This window comes from Aegilops tauschii, chromosome 4 (genome assembly GCF_002575655.3).
Source record: "Aegilops tauschii subsp. strangulata cultivar AL8/78 chromosome 4, Aet v6.0, whole genome shotgun sequence".
Taxonomy (NCBI): domain Eukaryota; kingdom Viridiplantae; phylum Streptophyta; class Magnoliopsida; order Poales; family Poaceae; genus Aegilops; species Aegilops tauschii.
This window is the reverse complement of record NC_053038.3, coordinates 61,261,817-61,276,308: the sequence shown is the minus strand read 5'-3', so window position 1 is coordinate 61,276,308 and position 14,492 is coordinate 61,261,817. Positions and strand designations below refer to the sequence as shown.

General features: G+C 47.2%; 1 protein-coding gene across 1 annotated transcript; it reads right to left on the bottom strand.

Moving 5' to 3' along the window:
- Positions 1-1,530: 1,530 nt before the first annotated feature.
- LOC109744674 (COBRA-like protein 2) lies at positions 1,531-5,029 on the bottom strand. The gene is made up of 6 exons (XM_020303830.4): positions 4,724-5,029; positions 3,550-3,629; positions 2,780-3,239; positions 2,487-2,646; positions 2,130-2,407; positions 1,531-2,047 (listed from the first exon to the last, which is right to left on the bottom strand). The coding sequence occupies exons 1-6, from the start codon at positions 4,806-4,808 to the stop codon at positions 1,725-1,727; spliced, it is 1,386 nt and encodes a 461-aa protein (XP_020159419.1). The 5' UTR covers positions 4,809-5,029; the 3' UTR covers positions 1,531-1,724.
- Positions 5,030-14,492: the final 9,463 nt, after the last annotated feature.

Sequence of the window (14,492 nt, the reverse complement as noted above, 5' to 3'; positions counted from 1 at the left end):
TCTCCTGCCCCCCTGCCTGGGCCTCTGAACCAAGTTGCTCTCAAATCCTTGAACACCATAGCTGACGGAGGGTGTACACCATCCCCACATTCCTTAAAAAGGTGCCCTAGGTTTCCACATACCGAGCACCAATCAGGCAGTCTCTCGTATTTCACCCTAAAGATCTCTCTGTGGATTCCATCTTTCTTCTTCACCACCAGCGAGACAGCGTTCTTGAGTGGCTTTGTCACGTCGATTCTCACACGGACACGAGCAAAGTTGCCTTCGAAATCCTGAGACTTTGGTTCTGCGAAGATAAAATCTCCTATGGTTGCCGACAGAGCTTTGATTTTGGAAAAAAAACCATCGGGTAGGTCATGGATCTGAACCCAGATTTCAATCTTCTTGAGTTCTATCAATGAGGGTTTTGTAAAACCATCATAAGGTGCCAGCACTACAGCCTTTCCTTTGAAATTCCATGGACCCTCTTCCATCACACGTTCCCAGTCTCCTAGGCACGAGAACTGCAGCGTGTACAGGTTGTCCTCAAGCGGCCGGATCTTCACTTCCTTGGCCAGGTCCCATGCAACCCTCATGGTCTTGTAAAACCAGTATTGGCTGTAGGGTTTGTCCGTATGCACCCTAGCAATCGCCATCCATCGAGTCACCTCATCTGTGAGTTCTGTATCTTCAATCACCACATCCTGCAGATCATCTTCTGTCAGACCGAGTTCAGCCATCATCGCTTCAAGATCGGATGAGGCCGATCCCGAACTCGTCGCTGCAGTCGCCATGGATTCTCTAGCCCGAGGTTGTTTCTTCCGCGGGCGGTATGGTCCCAAAACCAATCCCCGCTCCGGGTTCCGGCCAAGCTCCGAGACCCAGCAGTCACCGGCGACGAGGGGAGGGGTAGGGGAGATCAGATCTCTACGGGGAGCCAGTTGCCGCCGCCGAGAGGAGAGCCAAACCCTAACGCGAGGGGAAACCGGGAGAGACACCGCTTAAATATGAGAAATCTCCCACTGGTGGCCACTCATAGGTGGGCAACGGTCCATCTCGGGCCGGGCATGGCTTGTGGCGGCCTATTTATAAGTGAGCTGTGTCGGCACGACACACATGCCTCACCTCAGCCGACGAGCACGCGACACATGGTAAACAGGCCGGCCTGGCACGACACATATGCCAATCCGCCCGTGTGCTTTTTTGCCGTTTGGACTGTTTTTGCGCCAATAACTTGATAAAAAAAAAGTCAGAAAATAAACGGGCCATGCCGTGCCAGCCGACGGGCCTCACGTCTGCGCCGTCATGCCATGGGCCACACACGGCCCGCTTAGTCATGTACCGGGCCAAGCCCTTTATTGCCGAGCATGCGTGCTCATGGGCCGGCCCGGAAAAAAGGCTCGTTCGGCCAGCTATAAGGCCACTTCCCCTCTCCGCCTGCGTGTCATAGCCTATTAGGGAGAGGAACCCCGCCGGGCAACCCAAGGGGAGGGATGGGGGGAGCACCGTTTATGGGACACCGTGAGAACCTAAATCTGAGAATAAGGCAACTTAAACATGAACAAACTTAAACTTGCAAGAACCCGAAATCTGAATGGATTCAAACTTGCAAGAAACACAAGACGTCAGTGCTCAATGGCCAATGGGTCAGGACAACACACCCCCAGTCAGCTTTTGATGCAACATCTCTCTCTCTACCTAAACTTGCAACAAACTCAAGACGTCAGCGCTCAATGGCCAATGGGTCATGACTTCCCGCAGTATTTATCTAACACTAGATGATTATACAAGAACGCCACCATCGCGCAAGCGACGATGGCCAGGGCCAGAAACGCCGTCTTCGTCAGTCTCGGGGAGGAGCTCGGCAGCCATGGGTACAAATCTGGTTGAGGCATCACGCAGCTCTCACCATTGAAGTATATGCGTCTCGGGAAACCCCAGCCCTTCTCGAAAGTGAAGGTCGACGGGTCCTTCCTGAACAGAAGCTCGGATTGCACGTTGCCATTTGGCCCAGCCACCATGAGCAGGTCATTGTAGTACTTGAGACCCCACAGCATCGCGGTATCATCTGCATCGAAACGCCGGTTAATAGCTTAGTACTTGCTACACATTTTAGTTGCCAAGTGTATGGATAAAGTAGTAGTACTCACTTATCACTCCATAGGGGTTCAATGCTTTGTAGTTGAAGCTGAAGATTGTCGTGACATTGTCGAAATTCGGGTGTTGAACAACCAAGTTCCACTGCGAGTAGTTCGTCCGGTAGTTCCAGTTTGAAATGGTGATCTTCACCCTCCAGTAGTCCCTGTAGTTGGCCTTAACATGCCAGTGCACCTTGATTGGGCACATATGGGGCGAGCATCGTACTAAGGGGGTCGAGCTGCCCTTGCCAGGTCCATTCACCACTGAAGCCAAGTAAGGCGAATTAACCCTATCGAAGTAGCAAACACATTTAGAAATAGTTTCAGAGAGTGCAAAAAGTATCTGCCTCCTGAAGAGATAGTACTTACTCGACGCAGCTCCCAGGGTTGGTTATGTTATTTTGGCAGCCACATGAACATTTTGGGCAGTCAACTATCGTTTCATTGTAAAACGATGATAGTGCAACGCAACAAGCAGGACCTCTTTGAGCAACAAACTGTGAATATGTGCATATCACATCCCAAGTCACTGAAAGAAGAGAACATTTTCTTTAGTCAGTGATCAACATATGCTAGGTCACTGTTGACCTGTGGTAAGCCCAAGAAATTTGATTCTGTCGTAATAGCAACTAAACAGAAAAGAGGATTCGGAAACGACATACCGTGCGCTTGAGTTGTTCTCCTTCCATCAGGCGAAATGAACTTAGTGGGAGGTTTTACTTTCTGGGCTGCTCCACAGGTATACCCTGGACCTGGGGCCTTGAGGGTGAAGTTTTTCGGTGCTTTCACTGTCCTGTTGCTCGTTCCGGATCGGCCAACAGTGATCTGAAACGATGCCACTGCATTGACTGGATCTTGCACCCATGAACTAAGAACTCCTCCTTTGCAACAATTTCCAACCTGCATGCCGTTAGGCGCACCAGGAAGCAAGTCAACTGTTGTTGGGTCTCTCCTGCAGCAGTGTGGTATATTGCCTTTAAATTGAGAGCAATCCCCTTGCTCTATGGTCTGTGCACCCATCATTCCCCAGATGACCTCCTTCTTTGTCCAAGCCCACCCAAGATGCCACCCAGGTGCTTGGATATGACGGTACTTCTGGTAATTGTTTATGGAAACAACAGCCTGTGAATACAGAACATCAACAGCAGAATAATACATGGTGGAGGTTGTATGTTTCACAATTATGTAAGGGTTCTTAATGCCGCGATTAGAGTCAATAAAATTCCCTTCTCAATAGGTGCAGCGAATCTGTTCTGCATTGTGTCAAATGCAATTAGGAAAAAAGAAATTGCATACATTGGAACTGAAGTATTATAGGATGCAATGTCGAACTACAAAGAAGAGTTTTACAAAAGGGAGTACTTGCGTCCGACTTCTGCATGAACTTCAATCAGAACTCTGAATTACTATATTAGAAGTTGGGGTAACTTACAATATAGCCATCTGCAGTCCACTGAGTGATATCCCATTTGATTGTGATGTTCCCAGTTGGATCAAGAGGGTCGTAAGCTTCTGCATAGAGATAGGCAAGTATACGCAGAACCTCAAGTTAACATACATGAGTTGGTTACATGCATTTCAACACACACCCTTGTTCACATCAAGTTCCAGTTTAAATAAAAATAGCGAAAAAGCTCTGTATGAAAAGTAGCACAATACGGATCAAGATTGAATTGCTATTAGAACAAATTACACACAGCCAATCTTAGCTGAATGAAAATCGAGGAAGAACTCTGTAACTATCCTATATGCACACCCGGCATTGATCTTTGCATGATATAAAAAACATTTCTCTTTTACAGAATTAAATTTCGACAACCATGTAACTATCCACATTTCCTGTGACTGAAAAATGGGAAGAAGTAGCTCATAGTTATTTAAGATTGAAATTTTTCGACAACCATGTAACTGCGGTGGTGACAATAGCTCGAAATCCTGGTTCCCTAAATGTTTTTTCCTCTTATTTGTATAGATTGTGCTAGCCGGGTGTCGAAGTAGAGATCTCTCGGCTCAAGCAGCTGCATGCAACTCAATACTTTAACAAATTCTTTAAACACTAGGAATCGGTATTTTGTAGTGATTAAAGGCTACCTACCGTGGTTACAGGAAAACATTAATTTATACTCTCTGCATGCTTAATAAAGCAGGATACGAATGATCCGGAACCTTTGATTAGATGGCAATCGAACAGTATGCAGGCCCCCTTTCCCCTAGTATTTTCTTGACCGACCACTACGCAAGATTCTACCAGGGCCACTTCCTATTCGTATGATATGACTGAAAAATGGGAAGAAATCCAACTGCGGTGGTGAATGGTAAGTGGTAACAGCTCGAGATTCTGGTTCCCCACATGATTGTTTTCCTCTTATGAATCGGAAATATACGGAGATTTATGTATCGCATCGGTGCAGATGCCCACAAAATCTGCGAACTTATCAAGATCGAGGACGGATTTGTAGAAAGAAAAAAAGGGGGAAAAGGAGTCTGGCAAGAAAACCCTCGATGAAACAGTACTAGTAACAAGAAACAAATTCTGAGAAGAGTGAACAAGGCAATGTGGAGCTCTTTGGAAAGGGCCAAGACAGCCGGGCAGGCGCGGGACTGACCTGTCGAAGGCACCGCTCCGACGAGCAGGAGGAGCAGCGCAAGCGCGGCGCACAGGCGCATGCGCAGGAGCGACGTCGCCGCCATGGCCGAGGCGAGGAACGGAGCTCCCCCTAGTGCGCGCTAGCTAAGCTGCGATGCAATGCCAGCTGCCGCTGCCAATCCTGGTAGTGGCAGCAGTGCTCATTTATTTTCGCCGGCCTTTTCCTCGGCGGGCGCGATTAATAGCCCCGCCCCGGTGCGGTATTCCATTTTTGTTGGGTGCGGGGAGAAAGAGGAGCGCCGAGCGCGACGCATGGGAGGGCGAGCGCGCGGGGCCCGACGCGGGCTGGCCGCAGCAGCGCACAAACCAGCTGACGAGCGAGCTCCCTTTCCCTCGTCGGCCTTTTCCTCCCGCTGCGCGGCGAGAGAGAGAGGGTCAGAGGTCAGAGCGACCGTTTCTTTCGGTTGGTTGGGCCAGCCGCGGGGAGGGGACCAGACGGAGGGACGAAAGTTTGAGCGATTGGCGTGGGAAACGGTGGTGGTGTGGGGGGAGGGAGCACAGCTTTGTTTGCTTTGGCTCTGGGTCTGGGGGCACGTGACGTGGAAAATGAAAGAAAAGGGGATGCTGGGCGGGACGCAGCGGCGCTGGCTGGGCTGACCATGGACCGAGATACGGAAAGCATGTCGTTAATCCTTCTTAATCCTGATCTGATCTTGATAAATCTTATTCCCCCGTGTAGCTCGACACGGGTGCGTGGTGTCGGGCTCCGTACGCACGCCGGCTCGGGTATCGGACGTCCCGTGGAACATGGGCCGTGGGGGCGGCTCGATGCGATGCTTGGCGGATCCGGCTGGCCCAGGCATCCGGCTTCGTTGGTGGCCGGCGGCGGCGCCTCACGGACGCATGGGGTCCGCAGGTCTATGGCGCGCGGCGCTGGCCACCCGGTCTCTTTTTTTTAGAGTAACTAGGGAATTTTATTCAAAGCTCAAGACATCCGGGATACAAGCAATGTCGGAAAGATTCCCTAGCCACACATGGCGACCCACCAAAAGAGACGCAGCTCCTTTCGCTATCGAGTGGGCCTCAAAATTATTTTCCCTACGCTTAAAACGGAAAGAAACGGTAAGAAAACTATGCCACCCGGTCTCGGGCTTGGATTAGTATGACTGCCGGCGAAAGCATTTTTTCGAAAAGGGGGGTCTCCCCGGCCTCTGCATCAGAGTGATGCATACGGCCATCTTATTAACGAAAGAAAAGGTTCCAATAAGGTTTCAAAGTCTTCGACTGAAAAGTAATAAAAAGACAGCTCACACAGAGCAAAAGAGGCTGGACACACAGACTAGCCAAGATAAGACGCCACAACCGGCTGGCTAAATTTAGATAGGTAAACTAATTGCCTATCCTATTACATGACCGCCATCCAAACCGGTTGAAGATATCCCGAACTACCATCTCCCAGCGGATAGATCCAGTAACCAAATGCTCCCTGGCCACCATTGGAGTGAGTAGCGACCATGAACGGATCATGACCGTGGCTCGGAAAATAACCTGCAAAAAATGAATACGTGATGTTCTGTTAAAAACCAAATCATTTCTGCAAGTCCAGATAGTCCACAACAAAGCGCAAACTCCAACCCGAATATGTCTCGCTAATTCAGGCTCAACCCCAGTGAGCCATGTCCCAAATAACGTAGTGACAGAATTCGGTGGAGTAATATTAAAAGCAATGTGAATCGTCCGCCAAAGTACTCTGGCAAGCGGGCAATAAAAAAAGAGATGCTTGATCGTCTCGTCCCGATCACAGAAGCTACACCTCGTAGGTCCTGTCCAATTACGCTTAATCAAGTTATCCTTGGTTAAAATAACCTGTTTATGGACAAACCACATAAACACTTTTATTTTCAAAGGAACTTTGACAGCCCAAACATGCTTGGAGGTAGGAATGGAGCTCAAATTAATCACATCAATATACATTGATTTAACCGTGAAAACTCCAGACCTAGTCAGTTTCCAGCGCAATTCATCGGGTTGTTGAGAAAGATGGACATCCATTAGTCTCCGAACTAGACGGAGCCAGTCTTCCCAACGATTGCCCACTAACGACCGTCTGAACTGAATATTAAGGGGGTTGGATTGAAACACCGTAGCAACGAACACCTCACGGCGTTGAACAATACGATATAAAGACGGATATTGAATGGCCAAGGGTGTCTCACCGAGCCAAGTATCCTCCCAGAATCGTGTACTAGCGCCGTTGGCAATAACAACCTTTATCCTATTAAACAGAGATTGTTTGACTTTCATCAGGCCTTTCCAGAACGGCGAGTCATTTGGCCTGACTGTGACCTGAGACAAGGACTTTGTCTGTAGGTACTTGCCGCGAAGGATTTGGGCCCACATGGCATCAGTCTCAAAAGAAAGCTTCCACAGCCACTTGCTAAGAAGGCATCTGTTCTTGACTTCAAGATTCTCAATACCAAGACCCCCTTGGTCTTTCGGTCTACAGATGATATCCCATTTTGCAAGTCTGTATTTTCTTTTTAGATCATCACCTTGCCAAAAGAAACGCGATCGATAAAAGTCCAGTCTTAACAGAACTTTGTAGTGTAAAAAAACTTAGAAGCTCGCGAGCTTAATGGCTGGCTAAGGCCCTGTTTGTTTGAGCTTTTGCTTCTGCTTTTGCAGTTTTTTTTTATTTTGATTAGAAAAATATAAAAGCTCCTAAATAGGTGCTTTTGGAGTTTTTAGAGCTTTGGATGAATTAACATAACAATATTTGGCTCCAAAAGCCATAAAAGCTCCAAAAGCACCTATGTAGGAGCTTTTGTGGCTTTTTGGTCCAAGTGAAAAAGCTGCAAAAGCAGAAGCACAAGCCCAAACAAACAGGGTTATATTCTTTCTGTGCTACAATGTACTAAGACGTTTTTTCACGCTAGTGTGGTGTCAAAAAAAAATCTTATATTATGGAACGGAGGGAGTAGGTTGCTTCTTAATGCATAAAGCCAGACATTGATTTTAGCTTGTTAAACTTAACGAGCTTAATGTACGAGCTAATGAGTTTCATTAGTAGCTTTTTAAGCTCGTTAGTACAACACAACACATATTTCTATTTTATGTAAACATATTTTTATGGCACGTCAACCCATCTATTTAATATACAGATTTGCTATTTCACATCTAGATGTAATGTATTATCTCACAACTAAGTCTAGTACCATCTAATCTATTGCTGTTTTCGTGCGAAGCTTGATTTGTGTCGCTGGTTGCTTCCCGTGTCGTAGCTGTTTTGTTTTCTTTATATGTGTGCCGCATCCACCGTAGTTTTTTGGCCTGTTGGCGCTGTGTCTGTTTGGGCCTGTTTTTTTCCGTTCTCTACTAATGAGAGGTAGAGTGCTTTGTCCTTTTTTATTCTCGACTCACTCGCTTCATTTCTATCTTCTCACTCCTATTTTGACTTCTCATTGACTTGGTGTTGGCCTGCTCTACCCATAAAAGAAGGGTCTGGTGCTGGTCGCTTGCCTTCTTCACTCTTTATTTTTTTTCTTTTTTTCTTTTTATTTTCTCTTTTTCATGTTTTTTTAAGTCATGGAATTTTTTCTTCAAACTTACTAAGTCACATCTAAATGAGATATAATTCACATCCAAATTTCTCACCACATGATCTAGAGTTGTAATTTTCATGCAAATTTTATGATTGTCTGCTGCGCGTGACTTCCTTTTGATGTTTGTGCGCGCGTGTGGCCTGTTGGTTGCGTTGCGTGTGCGTGTGGGCTGGTCTTTTTTGTTTGTGCCTAGGTCCGGGCTGGGCTGGCCAGGTCCTTTATGTATGTGTCCGTGTGGAGAGTGCCAATTGGAAGAGTCAGGGGCAAGCATTTTTCCCAAGTATTTTCTGTTCGCCACTCTCTATACTCACTCTCTTTTTGATTTTCCCTTGTTTTTTTACATCTTTCCTTTTGTGTTTAAAGTTTTTTTCTTTTCATTTTTTATCATAAAATTTATGATTTTTAAATTTCATAAGTATATTTTAAAATAACTCGTTCTGCGGGCTGTAGCTTTTCTCACTCTATGTTGTGAGTGCGGTTCAGTTTTTGTATAGAGTAACATGACTCGTTGCTCTCTCTCTCTTTGTTCCGTTGAGCTATGGTTCAATTTTTTATTTTGTTTGCTTTGTTTATTTGTTTCTTTCATTTTTCCTTTTTAGTTTTGTGAAGTTGTCCTAGTTACAAGTCCATCCTTGACTCACATTTACATCCATTATTTTGTTTCTCCAGATGCAAGTCCATCCATGACTCGTAACTTGGCATGTAGTTTATTTTTCATCCCAATCGCAAGTTTACCCTCAACTCAAAACTGGGCTCATAGTTTGTAATTGTCCTAGTTGCAAGTACACCCTCGACTCGTAACTCATATCATAGTTTTGTGTACTTGTCTCAATTGCAAGCACACCCTCAACTCGCATCCCGTATCGTAGTTTTGTGAAGTTATCCTAGTTACAAGTATATCCTCGACTCGCAATTAGGCCCGTAGTTTGTTTGATCCCAGTTGCAAGCCCACCATTGACTCGCAACTCAGCATGTGTGTTTTGTTTTTTTATCCCGCTTGTAGATCCAGACTTGACTCGCAACATGACCCTTAGTTTGTTTTATTCTAGTTGTAATTTGACCCTTGACTCACAACTGGCTCATAATTCGTAGTTGTCCTAGTTGCAAGTCCACCATCGATTCGTAACTGGTCATAGTTGTCTGAGTTGCATGTCCACCCTCGGCTCACAAGTGGAGCTTATGTTTTGTTTTTCATTCCGGTTCCAAGTTCACCCTTTGACTCACAAGTGGGCCCATAGTTTGTTTCATTCCAGTTGCAAGTCGATACTTGACTTGCAACTAGGCTCATAGTTTTGTAGTTGTCTTAGTTGAAAGTCCACCATTGTGACTCGCAACTTGTATCGTAGTTTTGTGTAGTTGTCCTTGTTGTAAGCCCACTCTCGGCTCGCAATTCGTATCATAGTTTTTTATAGTTGTCCCAGTTGCAAGTTGACCCTCGACTCACAACTAGGCTTGTAGTTTGTTTCATCCCAGTTCCAATCCCATCCTTTACTCGCAACTCAGCCCATGTTTAGTTTTGTGTGCCGTGTTGTAGGTCCATCCTTAACTCATAACTGGGCCCGTAGTTTGTTTCATCCTAGTTGCATGTCGTTATTTGACTCGCAAATGGGCTCGTAGTTTTGTAGTTGTCCTAGTTGTAAGCCCACCCTCGTGACTCGCAACTCGTATCGTAGTTTTGTGTCGTTTCCCCTGTTGCACCACCCTCAAGGCGCAACTCGTATCATAGTTTTGTGTAGTTGTCTCAGCTGCAAGTCCGCCCTCGACTCGCAACTAGGCACATAGTTTGTTTCATCACAGTGGCAAGCCCACCCTTGAGTGGCAACTTGTCATGTGTTTTGTTTTGCACCCCGGATGTAGGTCCACCCTTGACTCGCAGTTAGGCACGTAGTTTGTTTCATCACAGTGAAAAGCCCACCCTTGACTCGCAACTCGGCATGTGTTTTGTTTTTCATCCCAGTTGTAGGTCCACCCTTGACTCGCAACTAGGCTGGTAGTTTATTTCGTCCCAGTTGCAAGTCAACCCTTGACTCGCAACTGGGCTCATAGTTTCATAGTTATCCCAGTTGCATGTCCACCCTCAACTTGCAATTGGGCTCGTAGTTGTCCTAGTTGCAAGTCCACCCTCGACTCGCAACTAGGCATGTGTTTTTGTTTTTCATCTCCAGTTGCAAGTCCACTCTCAACTCGCTACTTGGCTTTAAAATTTGTTATTGTCTCACTTGCAAGTCCACCCTTGACTCGCAAATGGTATCATAGTTTTGTGTTGTTGTCCCAATTGTAAGTCCACCGTTGATGTGAAACGGGGCCCGCCCGATCCTTTACTTTGTCCCAATTGCAACAACAACCCCGACATGTAATTGGGGCATGCTTTTTTATCCTAGTTGCAAGTTCACAGTCGATACGCGACTAGCGGCCTACTCATTGTTGCCTTAGTTGCACATCCATCCCCGACATGCAACCGACCCCCATTTTTTCCTAGTTGCAAGTCCATCTTCAATATGCAACTTGGGGATGGGGAGCATGACCCTTTTGTCCCCGTTGCATGTCCACCACTGACATGCATCTAGGCCCGACCCATTTTTTCGTCGCAATTGCAAGTGCACCCTCTACATGCAACTTTTAGGGTCGACCCTTTTTGTCCTAGTTGCAAGTCCACCCTCGATGCGCAACTAGGCTCTATTCATTTTTGTCCCAGTTGAGTCCACTCTCAACACGCAACCGAGAGGGGGATGTGGATGACCCATTTTTGTCCCTAGTTGCACCTACACCTCTGACATGCAATTGGGGGGCCTGCTTTCCCAGATGCAAGCCCATCTACGATGCGCAACTGGGGGCCGACCCATTTTTATTCCAGTTGCAAGTCCATCCTCGACACACAACTGGGGGCTCCGACCCTTTTTTCCACAATTGCAACTCCATCTCTGAGATGCAACTGGGGCTCGCCTTTCTTTGTCCCAGCTACAAGTCCATCCTCGACACGCAACTAGGCCCAGCTCATTTTTGTTTAGTTGCAAGTCCAACTACACCCCGACATGCTTTTTTACCCAATGTAATTTTTTGAAATTCACAAACATTTTTTTAATTTATGAATTTTAAAAAAACATGACAATTTTTGAAATTCATGGAAATTTACAAAATCACAATTTTTTTTAAAAAATCATGATTTTTAATTGATGAATATTTTTCAAATATATTATTTTAATTCTCAAACAATTTTCAAATTTATGAAAAATAAATAAATACACAAACATTTTTCATGTCCGCGAATGGGCCCTAGGGTCAAGTTGGAAGATACTCGCAAAAAGAAAAAAAAAACTGAAGGATACGCGTTGGCTTGCCTTTTTCTTACCTTTGCAAGGTGCATGCATGCAGCACGAGACGTCCTTGTATAAGTCAAATTAAGGACAACATAAGAACAAAGTTTAGTTTGGGTGACTAGCTTTGCCGGTGGCGGGCAGCCAGCGTAGGTGTGAACCCCGACGGGACGAATAAGTGGACCACTTATCTTTTTGAAAAATGTTTCCACCTGGGGGACCGGCTGAAACTTCGGCCGGTCTCGCGCGGGCCATTGGATCCATCCAAATCATACGGTACACTGTAGCATCGCACTTCACACATACCTTATCTTCCCAGTCCTTTATCCTCCCGCAACTTTATTCTCCCGCACACGCATACCGTAGACACCGTCGCTGACAGCGACGACTAGCGGATGCGCCGGAAGCCCAGTCGACGTCGTCTTATACGCCTCACCCTTCTCCCTCTGTTCTCATTTTTTGCTTTTGCACCGGTGCTTCAAGTGCGCGTACGCCTGTCCGTAGGAGCTCTTCTCCATGGCTGGCGTCCTCTTTTCCCTAGCAGCCTCTGTCCGTAGGAGCTCTTCTCCATGGCTGGCGTCCTCTTTTCCCTAGCAGCCTCAACAGAGACCACAGGTGCCGGCGAGGCAACCAGCCGCTCTACAAACCATCGGTGGGGCGGCCACGGATTCTGCGACGGATGGCCATGGTATGGCCGCACCCATGCTGCATGCGTCAACGACGACCAACGTCTGTCGAGGGCATCGATGCTGCAACCGGCGTCCCACTTTGTTGGAACTGGTTGTCGAAAAAGCTACGACCGCACTGACAATTTGCTGGAACCAACACCGATGATGCAACCTGCGTGTCACTTTGCTGGAACCGGTCACCGGAAAAGCTACAACCACAATGACATTTTGCTGGAACCAAATGACCGTCGACTCGTTTTGCTGGCACCGTCATATTTTCTTTTGCTGGAACCGGTCGCCGAGGAAGCTGCAACCTCACTAACATTTTGCTGGAACCAAACTATCGTGACTCGTTTTTGCTGGCACCGTCATTTTGTTTTGCTGGAACCGGTGACAATTTTTGCTACAACCCGACGACGGCGAAGTTTAATTTTGCTGGAACAATGAATACTTTTGCTGGGACGAGCCTTTTTGCTTGATACAACCCGGCGAACTACTAGACGGCTTCATCGCAGATGCGACCGTTGACGACGAACGCCATTGCTACAAGCTGGATGGGGCGCCGCTGTCCACCAGAGCTGCGACCTTCGCCGGCGGGAGCTGCATGCGGCAAACCGGCGAGAGCCTGGGCGAACGGGGGGCGCTGCAACCGGGGGCGGGCGATGCTGGGAACAAGCGGCAGGGACGCTGGTGAGCAGCGTTGACGATGGCGGGCAAGCGCGAGCGAAGGCGCTGCCTTCTTTCCTTTTCCCTGTGCTTTTGTCTATCTATGTCACGAGGTTGAAGAACGATTGGCTAGATCCAACGGGTATTTAGAGACTGATCGGGCGGCTAGGACTAGACCGGCCGAACTATTCGGCCGGCCTGCCGGCGCCTAGCGTTGCCCTATCTTTTTTTAGTTGGACTTGCCAGCCCAAGACAATAAACAACGACAAAGGCAGGAGGTGGAGCGTGATTAAAAAAACACATTACATCTAGTTAGATGTGAGAAAATATCTCACATCTAGATGTGACATAGCCGGACCCTTCAATATAATCAACACAATCCAATCCACAACAGGCAACAAAACTAGCGCACCTACTTTTATAGTGACCATATTCCTTCGTACAAATTATAGACGCACTCTTGTCCCAAATGCTTAACGTGCTGAGCAGCTCGTTAATCCACCCCTAACCGTCACCTCCTGAAGGTGTCGTCAAGGGCAGTGTCGTGTTCCTTCTCAAATGCTCCAGGGGCAACCCTCGATCCGGTTGCTTTAGGATCGGATGATGGCGGCACCATGTGTCGTGCACATCTTGAGGCCCTCGTCTTGGAGCAGGTTTCCGGTTGTGGGAACTAGCGGCTCGGAGGTGTTATTCTGCTGCTTGTGTGCTCTGGTCTTATTGATCGACCAACTTTGCAAAAGAGCCTGATGCTCACATATGAAGTCGGGTTAGCGAGACCGCAAACCATCTCGGATCCCCGCGTTCCCTGTCAGCACTCCTCCTTGTGGATGCTGTCGGGTGGCCATCAAACGGCCAAGCTCAAGCATCTGCTTGCTTGATTAGGTTTGTGATTGCGAGCAGCAACTCTTTGCATCCTTGTACCTCTCATGTTATTTTCTTTCTTTCCGGTGTGACATGTTCATCCAATCTTGCTTCCCTGGTAATTTCTAGGCTATGTGGTCTTCTTCTTCATGAATGAAATGTAGCTCTCTCTAATGTTCGTAAAAAAGGCAGCTTCTACTAATGATCTGAGCGAATGATCTATCACGCTAGTTGGACGATCCCAGCGAACAAAAATACCCCTCCTCCCTCCCTTGCGATTTGGTCCTCCTCCCCTCTCGGTTCTTACTCCGCTCTTGAGTCGCCATGCCAAATTGACCAAAGCGCTCGAATTGAGGGGGGGGGGGGGAGGGGGGGTCAACTAGTGGATCATGAAAATTGAGGTAATAATCTACACCCAAAACCTTCCCCACATCCCATCCCTCTCAATTTCCATCAATCCCGAGTAGAACCAGAGGGGAACGAGAGCTCTAAATTAGGCTAGATTTTCCATGTTAAGAAAATAAGGTGATTTGCCATAAACAAAACCGTGGGTCGAATTCATGCATGGTAGGGGAATTTTTGCCATGATAATTGGTATGCACTAAAAGAGTTGTGCGCACTTTGCTGCGCCGGTAGTGTTGTAGGAATTTCATAAATGTTTTATTGGGTTTGGCATG